The sequence below is a fragment of the Erigeron canadensis genome, chromosome 7, assembly GCF_010389155.1.
Source record: "Erigeron canadensis isolate Cc75 chromosome 7, C_canadensis_v1, whole genome shotgun sequence".
Taxonomy (NCBI): domain Eukaryota; kingdom Viridiplantae; phylum Streptophyta; class Magnoliopsida; order Asterales; family Asteraceae; genus Erigeron; species Erigeron canadensis.
Window position 1 is genome coordinate 23,469,290 of NC_057767.1, and position 25,847 is coordinate 23,495,136.

At 32.8% G+C, this 25,847-nt stretch overlaps 1 protein-coding gene, 1 non-coding gene and 1 pseudogene across 2 annotated transcripts; 1 reads left to right on the top strand and 2 right to left on the bottom strand.

Moving 5' to 3' along the window:
- The first annotated feature begins 1,180 nt into the window (after nt 1-1,180).
- Nucleotides 1,181-3,026, top strand: LOC122609119 (annotated as a pseudogene).
- Nucleotides 3,027-3,237: 211 nt separating this feature from the next.
- Nucleotides 3,238-3,309, bottom strand: TRNAP-AGG. The gene has a single exon. It is a non-coding gene; the product is annotated as a tRNA-Pro (tRNA).
- Nucleotides 3,310-20,952: 17,643 nt separating this feature from the next.
- On the bottom strand, nt 20,953-25,573 carry LOC122608533. Its single transcript, XM_043781634.1, has 6 exons — nt 25,272-25,573; nt 24,468-24,740; nt 23,156-23,316; nt 22,967-23,072; nt 21,719-21,841; nt 20,953-21,351 (listed from the first exon to the last, which is right to left on the bottom strand). Exons 1-6 carry the CDS (start codon nt 25,461-25,463, stop codon nt 21,226-21,228), a joined length of 981 nt encoding a protein of 326 aa, XP_043637569.1. The 5' UTR covers nt 25,464-25,573; the 3' UTR covers nt 20,953-21,225.
- Nucleotides 25,574-25,847: the final 274 nt, after the last annotated feature.

Consider the following 25,847-nt stretch of genomic DNA (forward strand, 5'->3'; position numbering starts at 1 on the left):
AGCACAACAAGTATTTTATGTTGCTGATCGTGTTAACAAGGGATGGAAAGTTGTGATCAAGACAACACCCAGAGATTATTATGACATGGATGAACGAACATGTCTGGATGATGTAGAAACACATTTGCATACTGAGACGTCTATGGGTCCTCAAATTGATAAATTTTGAACTCGTTAGAGGTGGTTAATAGGGGATTGTTGCTGAGAATAATACTTTAGGATCAATTTTATTGAGATGAACATCTATTTGAAGCTGTCAGTTGAATAAATATTAGTATGGCCTTCCTTTTACTTTTTACTATTGGGTTCTTTGGGTTGTTTTGAATAGTAACTTGTAGAAGACCTCTGTTTTAACTTTTAATTGGTTCCTGCAATTTTGAAAATGAAGTTTTGGATACAAATTTACTGTACAGGTAGACTAAAGCAGGTCATGTGGTTGCTAGATGGTATTTGGAACATGCGGAACCGACAATAAAAGGTAAGTTTTCTAGTGGTTTATTTTATTTGTATATACATAGAAATATTATGGAATGCATATAGGCTGATTTTTGTGCTGGTTTTTGCTTGTGTTGTATGCTGTTGGCTATGGTTGCTGTTTTTTTGGTTAATTAAAAAAATTGAAACTCCTAGGATGATTCTGGTGGTTTTACTTTCCCACTCGAATTGGGGTCTTGTGTTTTCTTTGGCCTGGTGTTGTAGAAGTACCATAATTTGGATCGAGGTTTGAGTCTGAGTCTCTTTTAATATCTATAGACGACTCATTATATTATTGCATATATTTTTTAAAATTTACATGTTGAAAAAAATTACCTGTAAGTTATACTCTGCCAATTTTGGTGTTGTAGAAGTACCAGAATTGCTCAGAATTCTACTTGATTTCATTTTTTGTATTAATGATTTTGGGTAAGACTGGCTACATTTTGGATCTTTAGTTAATTAGTTATGATTTGAATTGGGTAAGGTAGTATATTTTAGTTTTAGTTAGTGACAGAATGAAGTGAAAAGTAAAAATGGTTAGTGTAAATTTTTTTGGTTATGTCAGTACCTTTTTAAATGTCGATATCTCAGTTTTGGGATTAATCTAATGTATAATTGTGCTAGTCAACTTGATTTGAGGTTGTTTGTTTTGTGGAAATGACTGTGTTAAAGAATTGACTGATGTGGTTGTTATGAAGGAATAATGGACCCTAGAGGGACTTCTTCGTCGAAATGGGATTGTTTCGCTAGTTATCGTTTAACTGTTGTAAACCCTGTTGATGATAGTAAGTCTATTCATCGAGATTCTTGGCATAGGTTCTCGGCGAAAAAGAAGTCACATAGGTGGTGTGATTTTACGCCGTCTGGTTGTATACTTGATTTGAAGTCGGGTTTTATGTTTAATGATGATCATTGTGTTGTTATAACTACGGATATTTTGATTTTGAATGAGTCGGTTAGTTTTGTGAGAGATAGTAATGAGGTGCAGGAGGGGTCTGTGTCGAGTTCTGTTGTGATGAATGGACCTGTCGGGGGTGATGTTTTGAGTGGGAAGTTTACGTGGAAAGTTCATAATTTTACGTTGTTTAAAGATATGATTAAGACCCAGAAGATAATGAGCCCGGTTTTTCCTGCGGGTGAGTGTAATTTGAGGATTAGTATCTACCAGAGTTGTGTTAATGGGGTTGATCATTTGTCTATGTGTTTGGAGAGTAAAGATACTGAGAAAGCGTCGGCTACTGATAGGAGTTGTTGGTGTTTGTTTCGAATGTCTGTTTTGAATCAAAAGCTAGGGATGAATCATATGCATAGGGATTCATTTGGACGGTTTGCTGCTGATAATAAGGGTGGTGATAATACTAGTTTAGGGTGGAACGATTATATGAAAATGATGGATTTTTGTGGGGCTGAGTCGGGTTTTTTGGTGGATGATACCGCTGTGTTTAGTACGTCGTTTCATGTGATCAAGGAGCACAGTAATTTTCTCAAGAATTGAGGATTGATTGGAAGTAGAATGGGGAGTGGTGCTCGAAAGTCAGATGGTCATATGGGGAAATTCACGTGGAGGATTGAAAATTTCACAATGTTGAAGGATCTTCTTAAAAAGAGAAAGATTACTGGCCTTTGTATCAGGAGCAGGAGGTTTCAAATTGGAAATCGTGATTGTCACCTTATAGTTTATCCTCGAGGTATGCAATGTTATTGCCCTCTTTTTGAAAGTTCTTGTTTTTGGTAGTTGTTTGACAATGTAATAAATTGTAAGTTGTACAAATGAAATATGCACATTTTTGTATCTGCAAAATGTTCAGTTTGTCGTGAGAATTACCCAGCGGATTCACAGTTCACTTTTGTAACAAACTTTTGTACCATAATTTGTAAAATCTCTAATAACATGAGCTACAGGCTAATAATTTTCTGCTACCTTTGCTCTAACTACATTACAACTATGTTTAAAAATTTCTGACATGTATGCTCTAAAAGTGATGGGGTTGACTATGGTAACACCAGGTTCAGCTAGTTACTTTCTAGTGTATCGGTAACCTATATCTGCTTATTATTGTTTTAGTTATGTAGGGATAGAATAATCAGTGTGATATTAGCTGCAACAAAATTGATTATCAGATGCTAGAATCTTGTTACACGCATATACACCTAGTTTTATCTATTAAATAATTGCATTAGTAATGAAAAGTGATCATGTCTACTTCAAGCAGTTAGGGCTCTATGTGGGAACCACATGGAAGGGTTAGTAGAACTATGCTTGATGTTTATCCTTGTGCTTCATTGTATCAGGGCAGTCTCAACCACCATGTCATCTGTCAGTTTTCCTAGAAGTAACAGATTCACGGAATACTACTAGTGACTGGAGTTGTTTTGTGAGCCATCGTTTGTCGGTTGTCAACCAAAAGATGGAGGACAAATCCGTTACAAAGGAATAACAGAATCGCTACTCGAAATCCGCAAAGGACTGGGGCTGGCGTGAATTTGTGACCCTAACCAGTCTATTTGATCCTAACCGTTACAAACAATCCCATTTATATGTATTCTAAAGGTGTATTGAAATAATATGTACATGGAGTCTTCTTTTCGATAATGATTTCATAGGAAAAACAAGGAAGCAAGTTAATAACCGTCTCCAATGGTTCACAAAAGAGAACTAAATTGAAATCGAAAACCCATTGAGAAAATATATGAGCAGATATACTCCATTCATATTATATAATTGTAGAAAATAGATAAACAAATAAATAAATAAAAACAGGGGCATTCTGAGAATTGAACTCGAGACCTCTCGCACCCTAAGCGAGAATCATACCACTAGACCAAATGCCCATTTGTGTTATATTACTTTATTAAAGTTTACTTAAACCGACATGGAAATTGTGAAAAACTAAAAAGGGGCATTCCGAGAATCGAACTCGGGACCTCTGGCACCCAAAGCGAGAATCATACCACCAGACCAAATGCCCAACTTGTTACCACCTTCATGTTATTAATATTTATATTTATGGTGTTTAAACATGAAAGACTTCTCGTTTTGTGCACGATTACGTTTGTCCATTTTTAGGTATCATGATAATCATGTAAACATAAAGTGTTGCTATCAATATTAAGCGCGTTTCTAAAAATAACCTAAAATATCGATGTATCCCTGGCTTTGATTGTAAGTAATATGGAGCCTTGGTTTAAAGGGATCAATATTATACTGTTGTTACATGTAGCATCTAATATCAAATATATCAGTGATGGTAGATTAATCGATTCAGATATGCATTCCATGCTTGTATGTTAACCTTATAATAACAACGATACTCGTATTAAATATTTGTTATCATTTTTAGTATTTTGAGTTCAAGGTAAAAAATCTTCTAAATGGATGTGTTCTTTATAAATAATACAATAAAATATAAAAAATGCTAATAAAATATAAAATAAATGTCTTTTAAAAGTTAAATAATAAACCCAAATGTCAAATGTCCTATTAGAATATGTTATAATACGACTTTATTAAATTATGGTTCTTTAAAATTATTGTTTTATGACTTAAATATCAAGTGTCCAATTATGTTGCATTATAATAATACCATAAGCGTTCTATAAAATTTTAACTAATAAAACCCAAATGTCAAGTGTCATATTAAGTTATGTTATAATATGACTCTATTAAATAATGGTTTTTTAAAGCTATTGTTTATGACTTTAATATCAAGTGTCTTATATTATGGTGCATGGTAATGATACCATAAAAAATAAGCGTCTTTTAAAAGTTAAAGTAATAAATTCCAAATGTCAAGTGTCCTATTAAGTTATGTTATAATAGAACACTATCAAATTATGGTTCTTTACAACTATTGTTTTATGACTTCAATATCAAGTGTACTATTATGTTGCATAATGATAATACCATAAAGATAAAGCGTCCTATAAAAGTTAAACTAATAAAACCCAAATGTTAAGTGTCCTATTAAGTTATGTTATAATAGGACTCTATCAAATAATGGTTTTTAAAGCTATTGTTTTATAACTTGAATATCAAGTGTCCTATATTATGATATATGATAATAATACCGCAACAAGTAAGCGTCCTTTAAAAGTTAAACTAATAAAACTCAAATGTCAAGTGTCCTAAGTTATGTTATAATAGGACTATATCAAATAATGGTTCTTTAAAGCTATTGTTTTATGACTTAAATATCAAGTGTCCTATATCATGATGTATGATAATAATACCACAACGAATAAACGTCCTATAAAAGTTAAACTACTGAAACTCATATGTCAAGTGTCCTATTAAGTTATATTATAATAGGACTCTATCAAATAATGGTTCTTTAAAACTATTGTTTTACGACTTAAATATCAAGTGTCCTATTACGGTGGATGATAATAATACCACTAAAATTAAGCGTCCTCTAAAAGTTAGACTAATAAAACTCAAATGTCAAGTGTCCTATTAAGTTATGTTATAATAGAACTCTATCAAATAATGGTTTTCTAAAACTACTGTTTTATGACTTAAATATCAAGTGTCCTATTATGATGTATGATAATAATACCACAAAAAGTAAGCGTCCTATAAAAGTTAAATTAATGAAACCCAAATGTCAAACGTCCCATTAAGTTATTTTATAATATGACTCTGTCAAATAATGGTTCTTTAAACCTATTGTTTTATGACTTAAATATTAAGTGTCCTTTCATGGTGTGTTATAATAATACCATAAAAAATAAGCGTCTTATAAATTTAGACTAATAAAACTCAAGTTTGAAGTGTCCTATTAGGTTATGTTATAATAGGACTCTGTGAGATAAATGTCCCATATCCCTCATTTATAATGACTTATTTACCAAGTGTCCTATCAAGTTATGTTATAATAGGAACCCTGATAATCAAGTGTCATATTAAATAACTTCTTAGGACACCGTTTGATTAACTTGTATTATAAAAGGACCTTAAATGTAATTTTGTCCTATTGAAGAGCTTTTTAGGACACTGTTTTAAAAATGTCCTACACAAAGGGTCCTAAAAAGCCATATTTCTTGTAGTGTATAATTATGAAAGTTCACAAATTTTAGTTCTACACACTTTTTAGTGTGTATAAATTTATATACACTTTTATTTCTATATAGTTTTACACACAAAAAAGCGTGACAAAATTTTTATTTGTTCACACTCCATTAAAAGTGTAGACAAATGCAATATTGTTTGTAGTGCATATAGTTTAATGGCTGTTAGGTCGTAAAACGACATCTATATGAATACTTTTAACTCTCTTATGATAAACATGTGAGATAATAATCAAGTCGAAGTCATCTTTGAGCAGTAGTCGTGAATATTAGTAGGAGTATATCGAGTGTTATGTACCTAGAAGGTTACGTATGTGTTTAATTTTATAAAGATTGGTTTACCTCATAAAGAACATGCGTTAGGATTAAAAACAAATTTGAGTTACAGTACGTAGATTCGAAGGAGAAGGAGTTGAGGTAAGAGATCATATAAACATTATAGTAGTTTTCTTTGCTAAACAAAATAACGGTTGTATCAAAAAAAAAAAAAACAAAAAAAGTAAGTAACTGCTCAGTGCCGCTTTTCGCGGGTTTTAAGCCCTAATACCTCGACGGTCTATGAGGGAGGTTAAGATGTAGGCAGACCTTACCTCTACCTAAGTAGAGAGGCTGCTTCCAGTTTCTACCTAAATGATAGAAAAGGCCCTCCAACCTTTGCATGGGATGCGGATCGAACCCATGACCTCTGTCTCCAGAGGCAAAAGTGTTTACCACTGATCCAACCTTGTATCAGATAAGCATATACGTCATTGTCTTGAGTCTTTTACTATGTATTTAGATATTTAAGTTAATTAAAGTAGTGCTAATGGATTTAGAAAATACTGATTTTCAATGATGACATTAATGCGTTTGAAATAATGGATTTAAAAAAACCAACTGGGTTGGATCAGTGGTTGGAGCTCATGCCTTTGAAAACAGAGGTCATGAGTTTGATCCTCATGCCCAGTAAGGCTGGAGGTCCTTTTCTACTTACGGTAGAACCTGGAAGCAGCCTCTCTACCTTTGGTATGGGTAAGGCTGTCTACATATCAACCTCCCCCATACACCGTCGAAGACGGTATTGGGACCCAAAACCCGTGGAAGACGGCATTGAGAGTTACTTACTTACTTACTTTTTGTATAAAATATAAGAAGTCTCGTGGTTTTTTTATTTATTGAAAAAAGCTATTTTGAAGGAGGTTAAACTAACGTGGTTTATGTCCTAAACGTTTATTATTAAGATTTGATCAGCGCATCTCCTAATAATACTAAACCAGCTCCTTAAATTCCTTGCTTTATTAAACCACAACCATTAGATAATAAGAATAATTAATTTATGGCCATTGGATTACCTGCTGACTTTTCATCCTATTTCTTAAAACATTAACTTCTCTTCCTTTCTAATTTACATAGCCACCCCTTTCAACAATTAATATCAATCCATCAAATTATTTACAAAATTTATAAAGTTTATCTTAGGTGCTTTTTCAATTCTTTATATAATCTCGATACATATTAACAAAGGTCTTTTAATGAAGAGGAGGAATCATCAACTAAAAATTGAGTTTATAAGTTTAATTGTTTAAAACAAATCGTACTACTAAACTTTATCGGTAGCCAACAACCATAAAAAATCAAAACAGCTAAACAAATGCAAAAGTCTATGAAAATCAATAGATAAAATAAGTGTGTGCCCAAACCGAAAAATGTTGGGTCGATCCTAACGATATCCACATCGTTTAAAAAAAACACATATTTTTATTTGTAGTAATTAGATCGGCACTTGCATGATTAGAACGGGTTATTTCTAAAACGAGCATGTTAATATGACACGTTATGATATTAACAGGTTTTGTTTCCGGTCTTAGCAGATTTCGTGTTTTAATGGACGTCGACCTAGATATATAATTATATCAATACATAAATTAACTTTGATTATTATCATTATTGTTATTTTCTATATTAGGTTAATTTTATCAAAATCTAACATGCTATTCAAATATTTTCATTTCGTATCATGTATTGTTTTTTATCTAGGTCATTTAATTCTGTTACTTAGAAAATATCAAGTGGATTACTTAAAATCATATTTTGAATTGTATTTTCACAGTTCACATAACATTATACGTAAATATCACGAGAATTTAAAAATGAAAAGTATGATGACTGAGAAGGTGTTTAAAATAGAATTATAAGGTGATTATCAGATTATTGCGTTTACATAACGCAATTAATGTAAAAATATGTTTGGCAAAATAAAAATGATCATCAGCGTTTTCATAGAGACAAAATGCTGTTTTGGAAAACCATGTTGAGATATACGTTTTTAAAACGCTGTTATTAAAGGCAAAATTTATTTTACATAACTAATCTCAAACACCCCCTAATAATATGTACATACGAACATGGTACCCGCGCAATGCGGCGACGATGATAGTGACAGTGAAGTGGTGGCATCGACGGATAGTGACGGCGGCGGCAGCGAAAAATGCGTCAAACGGTATAGTTACTTGATATAAAACTATTTTATTTAAAAGAGTAGTAGATATTTTTTAAAATATAATGAAATTATATGATAATTTCGCATGTCCCAAAAATCTTCACTTTTTAACATGAGAGTAAATCTTTGGCTATATTAGTATAGATAAGTACACGATTAGAAATAAATATTGAAAAAGAAAAATATTGCATATGATAAATCTTTGACTTTAAGTGATGGTGTACCCACCGTCACCCAGGATAAAGCCTCACCCTAGGTAGGCTAAAAAGATCACCCAGGATATCACATAGCCTGGGGAAAAGAAGATAAACATGAAAAGATACGATCATATCACTTCCTTAAATAAAGGAGATCGTTACCAAAGATACAAAACGCATGAGAGACTTATTCTCCACGAAAAAGCAGCTATAAAAGGGGGAAAACCCTAATCATTATCATGATGCCTACTACGGCCAAAACCCTAAAACACATACAAGATCCACGGGCAAAACCCTAAGAGATCTAAAACACATCTAAACCGGCGTACAAAAGGTTCTCACACCTTACCAGCAGGGAATCGCCGTCCAATCCACCAAACACCTCCAAATCCTTTAACCTAATCCGTTGTACAAATATTAAGCATTCAAAATTACTCCTATATGAGAAATGTAAAAATTTACAGTTAATTGTTACTAATACAAACATATTATTGTAGATTAAAAGAAATATCTTATCTTATCCATCCCAAAATAAATATATTTCTATTTTGTTTCCTTTAGACAAAGTTTACTTTTGATAATAATATGTTAATCAACTATATTATCGCATTTCTTATTTTAAGGGATTAAAACAACTATAGCATATAAGTATTAACCATTTTTTTTTAATATTCGTGTCATGGACAGCTAGCCGTTATATCCATACGGGCAGGCAGTCACTAGCGACCGATCCATGAAGTCGAGGACCACAAGGGAGGGAAACCCACCAATTTAACCGTTACAGAAGGCACGACATTAAATTAGAGGTAAAACCTCGCCTGCTCAGACTCTAACCCTGTAGGTCTCCCAGAAGCCAAGCATCATTGCAGGACTTCAGAATGTCTATGAGGTTTTTAACCCATTGGCAAATATTAACCATTTAAGATAATATTGTATTTTCAGTATTTAAAGTCTAAATTTAACTTTACATCTTCGTCCTTGAGCATTAGCTTAATGGTTGAAAGAGCATTCTCTTATTCATAAGGTCTTGAGTTCAAGTATTGTAGAGGATTAGGAAGTCCCTATATGAGGGTTTGGCTTAGGTATACCCATGTTCAAGTTTGAGGGGACAGGGTTTACCCCTATTAATCGTCATGCTTTCGCGCGTATTAGTAGGGATTTCCCCGCATCGGATATTTGAAAATAGACGTTTCTACTTCGAGGGAACTCTCTAGGGTGGACCCGGTTAAGGCAACGTAATCGCGATACGAAGTTTCCAACGAAACCCACCTTTAAAAAAACATATATATATATATATATAGAGAGAGAGAGAGAGAGAGAGAGAAAGAGAGAGAAAATAGAGTATATGGCTGTTAGGTACCCAAGCTTGGGTATAGAACCCCTCACATACCAATATTTTAATATATATAAATGCTTGGGCCCCATGCTTTTCATGGATTAAAAAAACAAGATGTGAGGAATTTTACACCCAAGTTGTGTATCTAACAACCACATACTCCATACCCTCATATATATATCATACGAATCATCTCGATACAAAATTTTATTTTAGATAATAGTATCATCATCTTCAAAATGTCTTTCCTAATATTACTAATTTAATTATTGTAAAAAGTTTAATATATTTATCCCGCGTATTACGCGGGAAAATAATCTATTTCAAATTATAAGTATAATCATTTTTATGGAAGTATTTAGAAGAAAGCTTGACCAATAATCAATTAAGGTTCCTATACAGAAGATGGTTGTAGCTGATAAAAGTTAGTAAAGAGTTATGCTCTATAATTTGTAAGAGTTTTGTATAAAAGGCAGGAAAGCTAGGCATGCATTGTCACGTAAGGTCATTAGATTTTTTCAAACTGGGATACATGCATAGTTAGTTTGTAAAGTGTAGTTATCATGCTTTTGTTTTGATTTACAGCAGTTATCCATGCATAGATTATACTTATTATGAACTGACAGTTTATTTAGTAGTTTGTCTGGTACCATGATATATGGCAGTTTATTATTTGTTCTTGATGATATATATATATATATATATATATATTGCATGCTAGTCGGTTTATTTTCTAACTATTTACAGTATTTCAAAACCGCATGATATTTTTGAATGAAGTATGTTATTATATTTAAACTGTGAAGCATTAGCCGACTCAGTAGTATGTATCTCAGAGAAAGATATTGCATCAAGCTCTAAGGGAAAGATAGTTTAGCAGATGACCAAGACTTTATTTTACTTCAAATAATTTTTGTTTTGGTTGATTTATTTTAGACTATGTTTTTGGTTAGTTTATGACATTTTAAGAATTAATTTGTAAGACTTTCGCACTTAAGTTTGAATTTTGTTATGAACATTAAGATATTTTTGAAGTTTTGCTAGTAGTCATGAGCCTTGGATTTTAGGGTTGTGACAACCTCCTCGCTAGAGATTTCTCACACATCGTGATATGCCTTATTGGGATACACTTGGTCATCATCATTTTCAAGAAGCGTGATCGTGGGTTCGGTAGGAGGAAGTTGAAAGTGGCCAGTGTAACTTGGCAGGGGAAATCCGTGGTCAACAATTGAGAGATGTCGTCAATGACGTTTTGACTCGAAGAACCGCCGAAATCGTATTGTGGTTCGACGGTTATAGGAAGTTGAAATAGGAGCTGATTTATTGGTGCTCGGTAATTTTTGGATTTTATTTCTTAGTAGGAATCATTTTGAAGAATATATATGAAAGAGATAAGTAAGAAATAATAGAGAGAAGATATGAGTTTTTGTAGAAGTGAGAAAAAAAATGAAATATTAATAAGGTATATATAGGTAATAAGGAGATGAGTAAATTTTGTAAATTTTTTTAAACATAAACGGTCAAATTTGAATTAAAAAAAGGTCACCAAATACGCTCCCAACGTTCACTAGCATCGGCCAAAACTAGCCGATCCAACTTACCGATTGACTTGTCAAAACTTGTCGATGCAAATGCTATAGCCTTGCCAAAGAGCCGATTTTAACCAATCCTTTTTTCCGATAAAACTTACCGACTACACCCTTGCCCCTAAATAGATTCAACTATATAAAAAATCAATTGAATCTCTTTGGCCATAAATTGATCAGAAAAATGCATTATAAAAGTAGAATAGTTGATACTTGCCAAGAAATCATATGTATTTCATTTATTTATTTTTTAATCTATCAAACTTTTTATTTTTTAATCCTTTAAGGTCATTATAACTTCAATATTTGTCTATTTAGGCAACTTTTTATTTATTTATTTATTTTTATTAAAATAGTATTTTTGGTATAAAAAAAAAAATAAAAGAGATATTTTATGATATTGTAATCTCATTAAAGGCGAGGACAATGAACAGTGTCACGTGACACATGGCGCTGTTCTATTGGTCCACCTGTACCCCGCGTTGTTTCCCAGATTTTGCCATATCGGATTCCGTTAAGGTTATTTTTTGTTCGGTTTTTCTTGGTATCCTACATATTTTTTTTGCTTTTGTGTTTTCTTTTCTGATTAGTCCACCTATACCCCGCGTTTTTTCGGATTTTGCTATATCGGATCCCGTTAAGGTTATTTTTCTTTCGATTTTTGTTGGTTTATTACATAGTTTTTTTGCTTTTGTGTTTTCTTTCTATTGGTTCATCGTATATCCCCATCACTATTTAGATTTTGCCATTTTGGATCCCGTTTGGGGTTTTTTCTTGGTGTTCATCATAGTTTTTTGGCTTTTGTTCTAAATTAATATATTAGAAACTTTTACACAATATTTTATTTTTCTTTTGTTATTTCTATTTTCGTTAAGGTTATTTATCTTTTGGTTTTTCTTGGTTTTTTGATCCCTTTTTATTTGCTTATATGATGTAAGATGCCCTATTGTTGCGTGGATCGTAATAAGATGTGATTCGTTATGTCAAGAGTGTGGAATCCTCTTGAGATAACTAGATTGTTATTGCCTTTTGCTGATTAATGAGCAATTAACCAACCCAAAGAGATGCACAAGGCTTCTTAATAATTAAAAAGAGACGGATGAACATTACGATGGCTTAAAATGAAAAGGAAGAAAAAAGGTACAATGATCTAGTAATATGAAAGACAAATAATTTCAATGGTTTAAAAAAACAAATTAAGAACTAAGAAGTATACACTATGCTTTTTTTCAAAAAATAAGATTGGATTAGTGTCTTTCTTATGCACTACATCAAATTCTATAGGTTCAATTTTCAAAATGTTTTTTTTTCCCGAATAGCTAATCGGTATTCGACATCAGCGGACACCTCACTGTATAATGGTGAAGCTCTGCACGTATCTTAGACTACGAGATGTAGACCATAATCCGTTACAGATGATTCAAAAGAAGACCCCCCGACATGCGACTCTAGAGAGTCAAACCCATTGTAACACCCCAAATATTTTAACGTAAAAGAAATTAACCCCTTTTTATAGTTTTGACATTAAATTAATTTCCTAGTATTTTATTTTCGGTTATGGGGTTAATTTAGTTGGAATTTTAGTGGATAGCGGGTAAAATACCCACAAAGATTGAGGTGGGTCGTGGCACCCATAAAGAGTGCCAGACACTTGCATTTTCTCTTTACTCACACTTCCACTAAACTTGCTCTTCACCTCTTCATGCATCTTCTTCATTCCTTCATCAAAGATCAAAGTTTAATTCCTTCAATCCAGAGATAGAAATCATAATATTAATCATCATCATCATCATTTTCTATCAAGCAAATTTAAAAGTTAGGGTTTGAGTGGTGAAGGGTGGTGGCCGAAAATCTAGAAGAAAAGGGGAAAGATTTGTGAATTGAAAACCTTAAGTAATTGTCTTCCATTGTTGAGGTAATGAATTCCCCCAATTTAACTTTATCATTTCTCATGAAATTAGGGTTCATGAGTGAACCAATTTGGGGGGTTTTGCTAGAGAATAAATTATGGATAATTTTTCCCCAATTCCTTAGTTAACTTAATTGTCATTGAGTTATATATAATGTGTTTGATTATGAAGTTGATAAGTGCATGTGATAATGTCAATTTGTGAGAAAAGATGGATTTTTGTTAGTTATTGAAATGATGAGGAAAAGGGGTAGAATAAGCTACCTAATGTTATTGTAAGAATGAAAGTAACTCAATGACAAATGGGTTGGGTTTTGGGTTTAGAAAGGCTAGTGATTGAGTAAGACTAGGTTGAGCTAGTCAAGTTGTGAATGTAAGCTTAATGCATTTTTTTTATGATATGATTATAGGTTGAGCTTGTTGAGCATTATTGTTATAGCTTAATTGTCCTTGTTGCGGAGGAGGTGAGTATATTTGCATTGAGGCCTAAGAACCTCCGGGGCCTAAGAATCCCGATAGATATGATTTGTTATGATTGTTTAGCTTATATAGATTCATATATTTATTGTTTGTGTGCAAGGTGAATGTGTAAATGTGACATGACAATGCCATAGGTTACATGTGAAAGTCCTTGTACTATGCCCTCCTTCGTATTCGTAAATGTATGCAAGTATATTCACTAAGCCTTTGCTTATATTTTAGATATTTACCCTCTAATATAGATAGTTCCGGCGGAAGGAACTAGTGATTGTTGATTGAAGATAGTTGATTTAGAGTTTGAAGTGAGTTTTGGACGTCTTGAAGGTAATTAGGTCATTCCCGGGCGAATGACGATCTTTTGGTATAGAAGCTTAGTTGTCCCTCATTTATTGGCTCATGGTACATTTTAGTTTGGGGGTCATGCTTTTGGGTAAATTTCTGTAAATGTTCCAGTTGTAAAGTTTTTGGATAGTTGTGAATTCATAATTTTGGTCAAAAATGTGTCAAAGTGGGTAAATGACCCGTTTGATGGAAATCTTGAATTGTGTACTCGTTGATGTTGTAAATGTGTTTGAAATGTGTCTTTATAGTTGTTGGAATATTTGAAATTTAGTTTGTGGAAGTTGGGCAAATGAATATTATAGTTTGGAGTTGTTTGGTATGTCAAATGGCTGGTTTTTGCATCAGGTGCAGGTCAGAAATTTCCCACTGAGTCGCAGTGGGAGGTGTCTTGTTGATGCACGTTGATGTGACAACAGCAACTTAGATTTGATATGTCGTTTAGATTGAGACATTATGTTAATTTATGTCGTATCTATATATGTAATTGATAAATTATGGACTTTATGTTTTGGTAATGATCGATTACATGTTTTGGTGTTATATATATGTGTGTTATGTATGATGTTTGTTGTGTGATATACAAGTACAAACATAATATGTGTTAGGATTCCTTAATATGAAACACTTAGGAATATAACTAAGTCTTATATCTAACGAAGATAAGGTTTATCTTCGTTAGAGGCAAACGAAGATAAACTTCGTTTGGTACAAACGAAGATTAACTTCGTTACATGGGCTGGGCAGCTAAGTTCGTAAGAACAAAGCCCAGCAAGCCCAGTTCGACCTGAAACATATATATACGAATGAATACCCTAAAATAAGGATCACATTCGACAGACACGTACTCCAGACACCTAAGTTCGTTCTATAGCTTATAGAAACGAATATAGCAGCATACGGCTGATTATTTACTTGATAATTAGCGATATACCCGTTTACTAATCAAACTAGTTATCTTGTGAGGATTCCGCACTCACGACATAATCATAGACGATCTCGAGAGCGATCTGTAGCTATCGAGGGACTCACATGTCCTAACCCCACTGAGTCGCAGTGGGAGGTTTTTCGCTCGCAGATAAGAGATTTCTCATTGAGTCGCAGTGGGAGGTGTCCTAACCCCACTGAGTCGCAATGGGGGTAAAAAAAAAAAATCTTGTATTTTCGGTTTATCGAGTCGGGTTCTTTCACCCATGACCTAAGATAAAATCAGGGATGACTTCAGCTAGTTGATCTAGTCTTCATTGTAAAAAAAATTGTCGTTTTCTAATAATTAAAAAACAAAAAAGAGTGTATTGTATAATTTTTCCTTTTTTTTCTTGTAAAGTGAGTTTCGATTCAGAATTGTTGGAAACAATTTTAACCAGAGATTTTCGGGACCTCCAACCCCCTTCTCATGGAAAATTCCTTTGACATAAGAACCCTAAGGGTGCGTTTGGTTCACGAAATTTTTTTGGAAGGAATGTAATCCTTCGAAGGAATTGGAATCTGAAGGAATAGAATTTGACGGAATGTTTTTGACTTTTTGAAGTTTCAAGTGAGGGACGGAATGAAATTCCTTCCCCTATCCCCAAGTGATGGAGATTACATCAAATGAGGGAATGTTAACATTCCAATGGAATGTAATTCCTTCATCTTTAACCAACCAAACACGCTAAGGAATAGAATTCAATTTCAATTCCATCAAATTCCATCAAATTATGTGAACCAAACGCGACCTATGACTCGAACTTGAGACCTTGGGTGAACTCACATCCAGGCCCACATAGTGGATTTAGAACATACCCTGGTCAGTAGGGTTTAAACTAGTGGTTATCATTATTCCTTTCTTTTATTTTTTTTAAGTTCATTTATGAAAAATATAATTATTGATTGTCAGGGATTTTGGTTGAATGTAAAAGAATCTCTCAAACGTCTTGGTCTTTCTTGGTCAGTCTTTCTTTTTCCTTTTATTTTTTTATTTAATCGTCTTGGTCTTTCTTTTATTTTGCAAAAAGGTGCTCTATCAATATTCCGTCCTTTTTACATTTGGGGTTTACTAAATACAGTCCTTAGGACTGTGTTTAAGGTGTATAAATTGTTTGTACATTTATCATGAAAATCAAGGGGCAGGCTTTTAATATATAGAAGGTACAAGTTTTTTTATGCACGTTAAATACATCTCTTACGGCTGCATTTAGCATTTTCCTTTACATTTTTATAAGATTCCTTCTCAATCATGTGAACTATTAACTTTCATACTCCGCGTTAAGAGGGCTTATTGTCATATTGAAATGCTTAAGTCATTTTAGTGTATTTGTGTTTAACTTTCAACCGCTTAATTATAAATCATTTTGCCATCAATATGTTTGTTAAAAAGTATTCAAGAAACCAAATCATAATCCAAAGTAAAAACGCGAACAGGAATTGATAGGGTAAAAACATATATATATTAGTTGAGAATCAAGTAGTAAAATGCATGTAGTGGTATGGGGTGTGCCACAAAAAAAGTTGTATGACTTAAAAAAAATATGTGAAAAAAGGCAAAAGTAACCCGTAGTAGATAATCCGATAAAAATGCGATGTACCAATATCTGAATAATGGTACAAGGTGTGACTTAGAATAGCAACTCGTCACTCAGGCAAGTTACTATTCACAAAAAAAATATGAGTGCAAAACCTAGAAAAACTAAAAGACTAAAAACCCAAACGGGATCAAATATAGAAAAATCCGAATAGTGATGCAAGGTTTAAACCCACCAATAGAACAATAGCACGTGCCGTCATGGGGTATCACTTTTCATAACCATCACCTTTAATGGTATTATAATATAAAAACCATTAAATGAGTTTTAACTTACAATTACAATTTTTAGATAAAAAAAAATGATTGTATCTTCTTGTTAACAAGAAAATAAATAAACTAATCATTATACTAAATTGAAATAAGTTTACTTTATTATTTCATAAGTTATAAGTTTTTTAAACTTATAATAAACAAATAAAAATCTCAAACTTGACTATTTAATAATAAATTTCACTGTTGAGGCACACCATCTATACTACTATATAAAAATTATAACCCCTATGTTGAAAGTTTACATAAATAGGACATGTAAATTGACCAAAATACCCTTAATAAATTAAATCACCATCAACACTTAATAATAAATTACACCATTAATCCATTATATTATAAAATATCTCTACTAACCCTTTTAAATCAAATACTTTCATCTACACCAATAGATGTCGTCACCACCGTCATTGCCGACTCGCCGCCGCATTGCGCGGGTACCATGCTCGTATATTAACAATACAAAACCAACATGTGAAAGGAATCTTGCTTAATTTAAAATAATTAAGACATAAAACAAAAAAATACACAAAGAATTAATAAATCAGAAAAAGAAAAAACGAAAGTTGGTGATTTACCATATCATCTTTTTCACCTGGCTTTTTTAACGACCGTAACAATTGGTCTAAGATCTAAAATAATGTCTATCACAAAGTGTGTATATCTGAGTGTATCGAGTTCTAATATCTGGAAAAAGGAAAAAAAATTTCTCAAAGTTGTTTTCATTTAATTGATCTAGTCTTAGATCTTTAGATTGAAAATTTAAAGGTCAAGATTTAAATATAGATTTTAAATATCACTGATTTTAATTCAAGACACAAGATTTGACAAACATGACACTGACTAGTCATGTTAGCCAACTTGAAAGAATCTTTTCCTCTCTAAAGATATGTCTATTATAGCTTTTGACACATGTATTATGAGATTCTCTATCTTAATTTTTATCATTAATCATGCAATATATTATTATCTTATTATTAAACTTATTTTTAAGTACTATCAATTACACATATTAATCAATATTTTCTAACATCTCTAAAAACATCTCTACCTTTATTTTGGGGAGCTTGAGAAAATCCCCACCTCTATTTAATATATAAACCCTTGCATCTTTAGCTCACAAGTCACATCCTTTTCACTTCTCTACTTAGAATCAAACACACACTTCCACTCTAAAGAACAATCATCCGCTTTTCTAGAGTAATAAAACAAACAAACAAACAAAAATGGCATCCAAATCTCTTATTATCCTTTTTTTATCTTTAATCGTCGGATTCGTCGCCGCACTCACACCTCGTGAGTCTCCAATGGCTTCACCTGCCGCATCGCTGATTCACCTACTGATTCCTTTTGATTCACCTACTCCACCTGATACTGCTGCCACTAGCATGGCTGTTGAGTCTGGAACTAGCTTGGCGGTTGGGTCTGGAAGTAGCTTGGCTGTTGGTTCTGGAATTGTGGTTGCTTTGGCAGCTGCTTTGGTTATGTAAAGAAAGGGAGAGAGCTAGAGGGATATATGTATTTGTTTGTGTTTTTTTCATTTTCATTTGATTTTATTGTACGCTTTTAGTTTTTGAGTTTTACGTTTTATTGTTATTATTGTTGTATGATCACTTTCGTCATAAATTGGTCAGTTGAATCTTAAATGGCTTGACACTTGAATTACTTTGGCCATACATTGATCTGGTAGCGAAATGCATGATCAAAAAGTAAGGATAGTTAATACTTAGTTGCCAAGAAATCATATGCATGGTACGTATCTTATATTTTTTTCTTTCTTAATCCATCAAACTTTTTTTTATTTAAATCCTTTTAGAGTTTCATTAGGTCATTAGTGGCAACGGTGTAGTCGGCTAGTTACATCGACAAAAAATATCGGGTAGCATTGGCTCTTTGGCAAACCTACATGTAACGGCTAGTTTTGGCAAGTTTAATCGGTTATATATATCGGCCAGTTTTGGTCGATCTTTGTGAACGTTGGGAGCGTGCCTTGTGACCGATTTTCTTTTATATCGTGGCTGCTTGTAATCCAGTGACCCCTTTTTGGGGTTTTTGGTGATGTTGCTTCGGTTTTCCGGTCTCTCCTATTTAGGGTTTCCTACTCCTTCGGTTTTCTGGCTAGCCCTTTTTGGGTTTCCGATGAACTGTTGCTGCTGCTTGTTGCTTCGGTTTTCCGGTGAGCCCTTTCTTAGGTTTGCTTCGGTTAACTGCCGCTGCTTATGGTGGCTGTGGTTTTCTGGCGAGCCCTTTCTTGGGTTTTACGATTAACTGCTGCTGATGCATATGTATATATGTGTATATTTATCTTTTTACATTGTTGTTAATTGCATGTTTGTAACTAGCTTGGTAGTGTTAACTTAGTGGTAGCGTTGCTGGATTTTTCCTTGGTAGTGTTGCCATATTTTGTTCCATTAAAGCAATAGGTAGCCGGAAAAAGTAGTTTTGGCCGATGATAATATCGTTGAACAGTCAGGTTGCCGGATGGGTGATGATGATACAAAATGTTCTTAAAAATGGGACTCGGATGATCCGGGGCGTATCTTGGCGGGGTATACCTTCGGGTTAGCAGCCATGACATCTCCGACTTTCAAAATTCCTGGCCCCCAAATTCTAAGCCCATGTTTTTATGTTATAAAAAAAGGTCACTTTTTATGTTTTCCAACAACTTTGTTATTTCCTGGTTACCTTTATATGTTTTCGGGCATTGGCAATTTTTGACTAGTTTTGTCACACTACACCATGTAATTTGGCAAATTTGACTAGTTTTGGCAAAAACACGTGGCGATTTCTCATTCACCGAAAACTAGCCAAAAACTTGTCAATTTGCCAAAAATTAACACTACACCCTTGCCCTTATAACTTTAATATTTGTCTTTTTATATCATTTTTTATCAATAAAACAATATTGTTTTGGTATTTTGATGAATATGCATTCAAGATGGATGCTGGAAAACAAAAAACGTGATTTTTTCAATTTTGACGGATCAATGTGTTGTTAAACCATTAAATAATGATAATTAGTTATGCACTATGTTAGTTTTATGGATTTTTAATGCATCAAAATGATGTTTTTAAGTGTTCTCACCGTTAGTGTTATATATATATATAAGTGAGTATGGGATTGTCCCATCTAAGCTTAGATGGGGAACCCCTCACATTTAGCTTTTATAATCATGAAAATCATGGGGGGCCATGTATTTATTTTAAATTCAAACAAATAATAAAATATTTGTATGTGAGGGGTTCCTCATCTAAGCTTAGATATGTAAGGGGTTCCTCGTCTAAGCTTAGATGGGGAATAAGTCCATACTCACTTTTCTCATATATATATATATATATATATATATATATTCTAACCCCAGCAATAAAACATTTTTCAATAAAATGTTTTGGCAGCCCATATTTGTACCACTTAAATTTATAAGTGTACCACACTGTACAAATAATATAGCAGACAGTACAAATATATGATGCACAATAGTGATAAATTAATCAAAAAGTATGGTACGATTATCATTTCCTAAATATTTTGAGGTTAATAATAAAATATTTGGTATTCTAGCTTTTGTCAATAAAGTCTTGGATCTTTTTTAATTTAGCCACAAAATGTCAAATCTCATACTTAATAAAAATTTTGGTTTCCCTCTTGATACGTACGTAATTATAATATCTATCAATAAATTTGTTGATAATAGTAGTTAAACAATAATTGTGTATTCTTTTGCGATAAAAGATCATCATATTAAACAATTTGAATTATTTAACGTCTCTGGATTTATATAGTTATATAAGGAAGAAAAATAGATTATATATTTATATTGTATTATAGATTTTTTAGGAAAAAAAATTCATAGGTACAATCTTTTATTAATATATTCACAACAAAGATCTACCAATTATTATGTCAACCGTGCATCACGCACAGGTATTAAATCTAGTATATATAGGGGAAGTGAGTATGGGGTTGTCCCCATCTAAGCTTAGATGGGAACCCATCACATTTAGTTTTTATAATCATGGGGTCATGTATTTATTTTAAATTCAAACAAATAATAAAATATTTGTACGTGAGGGTTCCTCATCTAAGCTTAGATGGGAACAACCTCATACTTACTTTTCCCATATATATATATATATATATATATATATTCTAACCCCAGCGATAAAACTTTACCTCCATAAGACAATGAAGCAGTATGATACGTACGCAAGTATCACAAGAGATCAAGATTTGATACTGTTTTGTATTTGTCAAACATTTACGAAGACAATGATGCATTATGATATGTAGGCAAGGATCTCAAGATCAAGATTCTATACAGTCTCGTATTTGTCAGGCAATTATATAGACAATGTCTTGACAACCTAAAACCATACAACGGTAGAGAAAAAAAAAATGATTATAGAGACCAAAGATCTTAGTATCTAGATTCTTCAACGTGTAATGATCTTGTCAAACGTTTTGAAAGAGATCTTTGAGAATGTTGTATATACTGTAACTTGTAAGTTTGCAAAAAAGTTACTTGTTATGTAGCAATGGAGACAGTGGTTGCCTTGGTGAACCAGCTGGATCACTCAACTCAGTCTTCTTCTTCTCAATGGGGCTGTTCTCTTTGGGACAAGGGCTAGATTTTCGTTTATAATTCTGCACCAAAAAGGAACAACACATGAATGTAATTCTATTATTCAGGGTGTAAATGAGTTGATACTGCTAGAGATTGCAGTTTTGACTCATTTGTAGGTCAATTTGGGTTGTTTTTAATATTTAAGGGGTCAAAATTGGGTATAATCAAGCTCTGTAATGTTTTACCAAAATGGGTAAAACGGCCAAGTGTGTCATAAGAGTTCTGTAATGTAGTATGCATATATTATGTAAAGATAATAGTTCTATGTTCGTTCCAAGTTGACCCTGATGTGTTTCATTTAACATAGAAAGATCACCATTATTGACCTAGTACCCAATGTGCCCTACCCTCACATTTTAGAACCTCCAGATACTGCAGATTTCTTACCTTGATGGATTCACTGCTATGTTTTCCCCCGGAATCAAAAAGCTGTCGTTCTTTCTGGAGTAGATTTGTCAACTTCGTGTTTTCCTTATCTAGCATGTTGTTTTCATCAAATAACGCTGTAACCTGGCCACATTGAAAGATGTTTGGTTGAGCTAGATCAATAATGTTTTAGTATTTGCATAGTCTGATATAATGTTGTAAGAAGAAAGGGAGATCTTGTGGAGTCTGTGGTTGAGTCAGAGAATTGTGCTGTGCATAGAGATCACAAACTCGAAATTGAAGGTATATAGAGTAAAAGAACAACATTGTCTGTCCTAAAATATAGTACAGAATCTCATTTTTCGTTACAGCATGTAGTAGGAAATATGATTTGGTTGTGGGTACCTAGTGTATTCAAGGAGCATAACTTGTCATAGGGATTCACAAAAACAAACGAGTAATTGCAGTAAATAAGAATGCACTCTTCATTTATGTTTAAGCATATAACGAGACTTTATTTGCCGTTCTATTACCTTTGCATCAGAACAAAAATGGATTATTATAATTTTTTAATAAACAGTAATCTGATTAAGCGCAGTCCGTTAAAAATATTAAAAGACTCTAATTCTGGTGCCTTGAATACAATCAGAAATAAGAAAAATAAGGAGGTGTCCTATCCTCTTCAAATGGTTAAGGTTGAAAAGCTAATTGAGGACATATGTCATACAGATATTAAGACTATGCTTTTAGATGATAATTGTCTATCTTCAGGATCTATTGTAAAAGATTATGATGTTTAAGAATCTATAACACGTTGCATGGTCCCTTACACAAGAAACAAAAATAAAGTATGATCTCCTTTTATGGTTTTTATAGATGAGACCTAAAACACAAAAGGTGTAGAGAATTACTTTTTACCGTAACAAACCCCAAAAAAGTGGGATCAGCCTCGGGAAGAGTCTAGATTTAGTTGTATTTGGTTCAATTCTAGACTATTCTTGTAACTGTAATTGTACTTTTTGACAACTAGTGACTTGCTAGTTCGTCTATTATAATATATAATTTTTGCCATTCTAAAAAAAAGTGGGATCAGTCTACTTGAAACTTTTTATACAAAGTGTTTGGGTTTATGCACCTAAGGATTCTGTTTGTTTGAATGTTGGAGACTACGATGATTGTTAGAAAAACAAAACGACTACTGTAAGTAAAAATGCCAATTATCTATATCATACAACAATAATAAATAAGCTAAACAAATAACGAACGCACCTCCTCTTCAGCTGTCGTGAGATTAATCCATAACAGGTCTTTATCATTCTGCAACTTCTTGATCTCAGAAGCCAGGGCCAAAAGTTCCAACGTTGATGGACTCAAGCTGCATTTATTTTAATAAACATTAGTAAATATTGTGAAAAAAAGGTTATCTAGATAATGAAAGAAAAAGAGAACAGTTCCAACCTATCCCACACTTTTAGCATCTCTTGGCACACATCAATCCCACTATTAGCCTCCAAAAACGAGTGTGCTGTTGATGCGATTTCATCCTTCTCGGTCAAAGTTGAGAGCAATGTATCGATAAGAAGGTATTCTGTAGATTCCTTGTCTGCTAGTGTACCGACCTTATTCAAGTAATACAGTTTATGCTTATTATGATCAAGACTGATTATAAAGAAGAAATCATGAACTAATAAAATCATCAATAATAGGAATTGACAAGAGATAAGACCACGAAATAGCCAGGATTACAGTAATTATCTCACCAGTCAGGCATTTTCATTGTTGAAGCAATTTCTAATTCAGGATCTCATGAAAATGGGAACTTTTGACTTGACAAGAAAGTATTTTACAGTTAACAAGATCCCTGAATTATCCATTACTAGTTTCTATCAGAAAATCAAGGAATTTAGAAGGCTCAAAGCAATGTCATTAATTTGTTTCAATAATGTCATTAAGTTGTTAAGAAAGGACAAATTGCTATTTAAACTTCTAGAAAAAGAAAAGGTTCACAATTTCCTTACAATCACGAGGTATGCTTGGTCCAAAAAATAAAGACCATGAACAGGCATTTAAGTTGCAAAAATCGCAGGGATGGAAAAAGATAAGTAAATTTAGCTAGAATGTACTACCTATAATCTACATCTTAATAAATGTTACTATAATTAAATCAGTCCAAATTGTTTGACAGTAAAAAATTTATAAAATCCCAGAACAGTGAAAAGAAGAGAGAATTGTATGGACCAAAATCAATGTTATCAATATTTTTGTATAAAAAGAAAGCACTTTTTGCTTGAACGAAAACAATACAATTCAGTGGAGACATCCTAGAAGTCATAATCCTATTAAATTTAATTAAATATAGAAATAGAAAGCATCTCTTCGACTCTTCTGCACATTATCACATGTTCAAAACATTACACGATCTTGCGGACAATGATAACTTTGACAAGTTTAAACAAAGTTGACTCTCAGATTACCTGAGATGGTCGGGTGGTTTACGTAACAGGTAAAAACAGGTTTGGGTTCACACAGGGTAATTATCCAATTCTTAGTTTAGTCAGGATTATATGACCTTCTTTTTTTGTCCATTTTATTAGACTTCTACGAACAAGTGATGCGTTAGATATGATTAAAACACTATATTATCAGAGCAATATAAACGTTTTCTCTTTATATTTACATCTACCTACTTCCATAATGTCTGCTTCTTGCCACCAAGAAGTCACTTATTTGGCCAACCCTTTCATTACCATCAAACGAAACAAAAAATTACCTTTTGCCCCACGGCCTTTTGCTTAAAAACCTGCAGTTCTTCTGTCAATCTGCTCAGTTCCTCCTCCAAATAACAAACACGCGACTCTGCCACTTTCGCCTTTTCATCAGCCTCATTCCCAAAATCCATCAAAACTTGTACATCACGATCGTACAATGAACACTCATCTTCCCATTTGTGGCATTGACTCAACAAGTTATCACATTCCATTGCCAATCTCCGATTCTCTTCCACAAATTTCTTCACAGCTTTTGCATTCATGCTTGATTCGGCCTAATGTATCACAACACAATTAAGTAATTAACCATCATCAATTATACTGCAATATAACCATAATAATAATAATAACTAAAAAACAAGATACATACATTTTATGCTACAAAGATGGATAGTTATTTGAAATAAAAAACCAAGAAAATCGACAAACTTATATTGCGTTAAATTTGTTAATTTGAAATCTTCCTAAATAACACATTGCCACATTTAAGATTCAAATTGCAATAAAACATTCAAACGCTAAAATCCTAATATTTCTGATAAAAATATATATAAAAAAAATCCCAAAATGATAAACTTCGATTAGTATTCAATTCGTCGAATGTTCAAAAATAACAAAATCCAACCAAACATTCCGATAATCCATTTCGAGTTTCTTTCAATGTGTGTCATTATCTCAAACTTATTCCAGTAATCCAAAACTATCCAAAAAAAATTCACAATCAAATCCAATACTAGAATAAAATAATCAAAGAATAAAATTATAATGTCCAAATTATAATAATTTTAAAAATAATAAAAACAAACCTTCAAACCCTCAATGGTTTTATCTTTCTCAGCCAATTTTTCTTTCAAATTCCAACATTTTTCTTGACCATCTCTTTTTTCTTCTTCATATGATTGAATCTTTAATTCCAAAGTCCGTTTCGACACCGGAAGCCCGAGCGAATATTCGATGGATTCGCGTAAATAATCGTCGACTTGTTGTGAAATATCCATCTTTTTTTATGAATGTGAATCTGTATTTTTGTGTATTTTTTGGAAATGAATGAATTTAGAGAGATTAGTTAAGAAATCAAGGTTGATTTTTGTGGAAATTTAAGACTAGGGTTTTGGTGGTCTTAGAGATATTTGAATTTGGGGACAGCCGTTATATATGTAATTGTTTGTATTTAGTCCCTGTAGTTTTGACTGATGCTTAAATAGGTCATGATGATATTATCGATTTTGGTCCGTTTTGTTATTTGTAATGATTTTGGAATTTGGTAACAAGGATGACAAACAAGCCCGTATCTCATGAGGAATCCTGAACCTCGATCCTCATGGGCCTAGTTTGGGTCTAGGTATACGGGTCTAGAGCCGAATATGGGAATGATTTTTTTT

Bases quoted from the DNA above. Each gene is read 5' to 3' on its own strand.
- LOC122608533 (XM_043781634.1), bottom strand. From the start codon at position 25,463: ATGGATATTTCACAACAAGTCGACGATTATTTACGCGAATCCATCGAA. The intron at 23,073-23,155 runs GTTGGAACTGTT...AAATAAATGCAG, and splicing joins ATGCTAAAAGTGTGGGATAG to CTTGAGTCCATCAACGTTGG. The intron at 21,352-21,718 runs GTAAGAAATCTG...TTTTTGGTGCAG, and splicing joins ATAGCAGTGAATCCATCAAG to AATTATAAACGAAAATCTAG.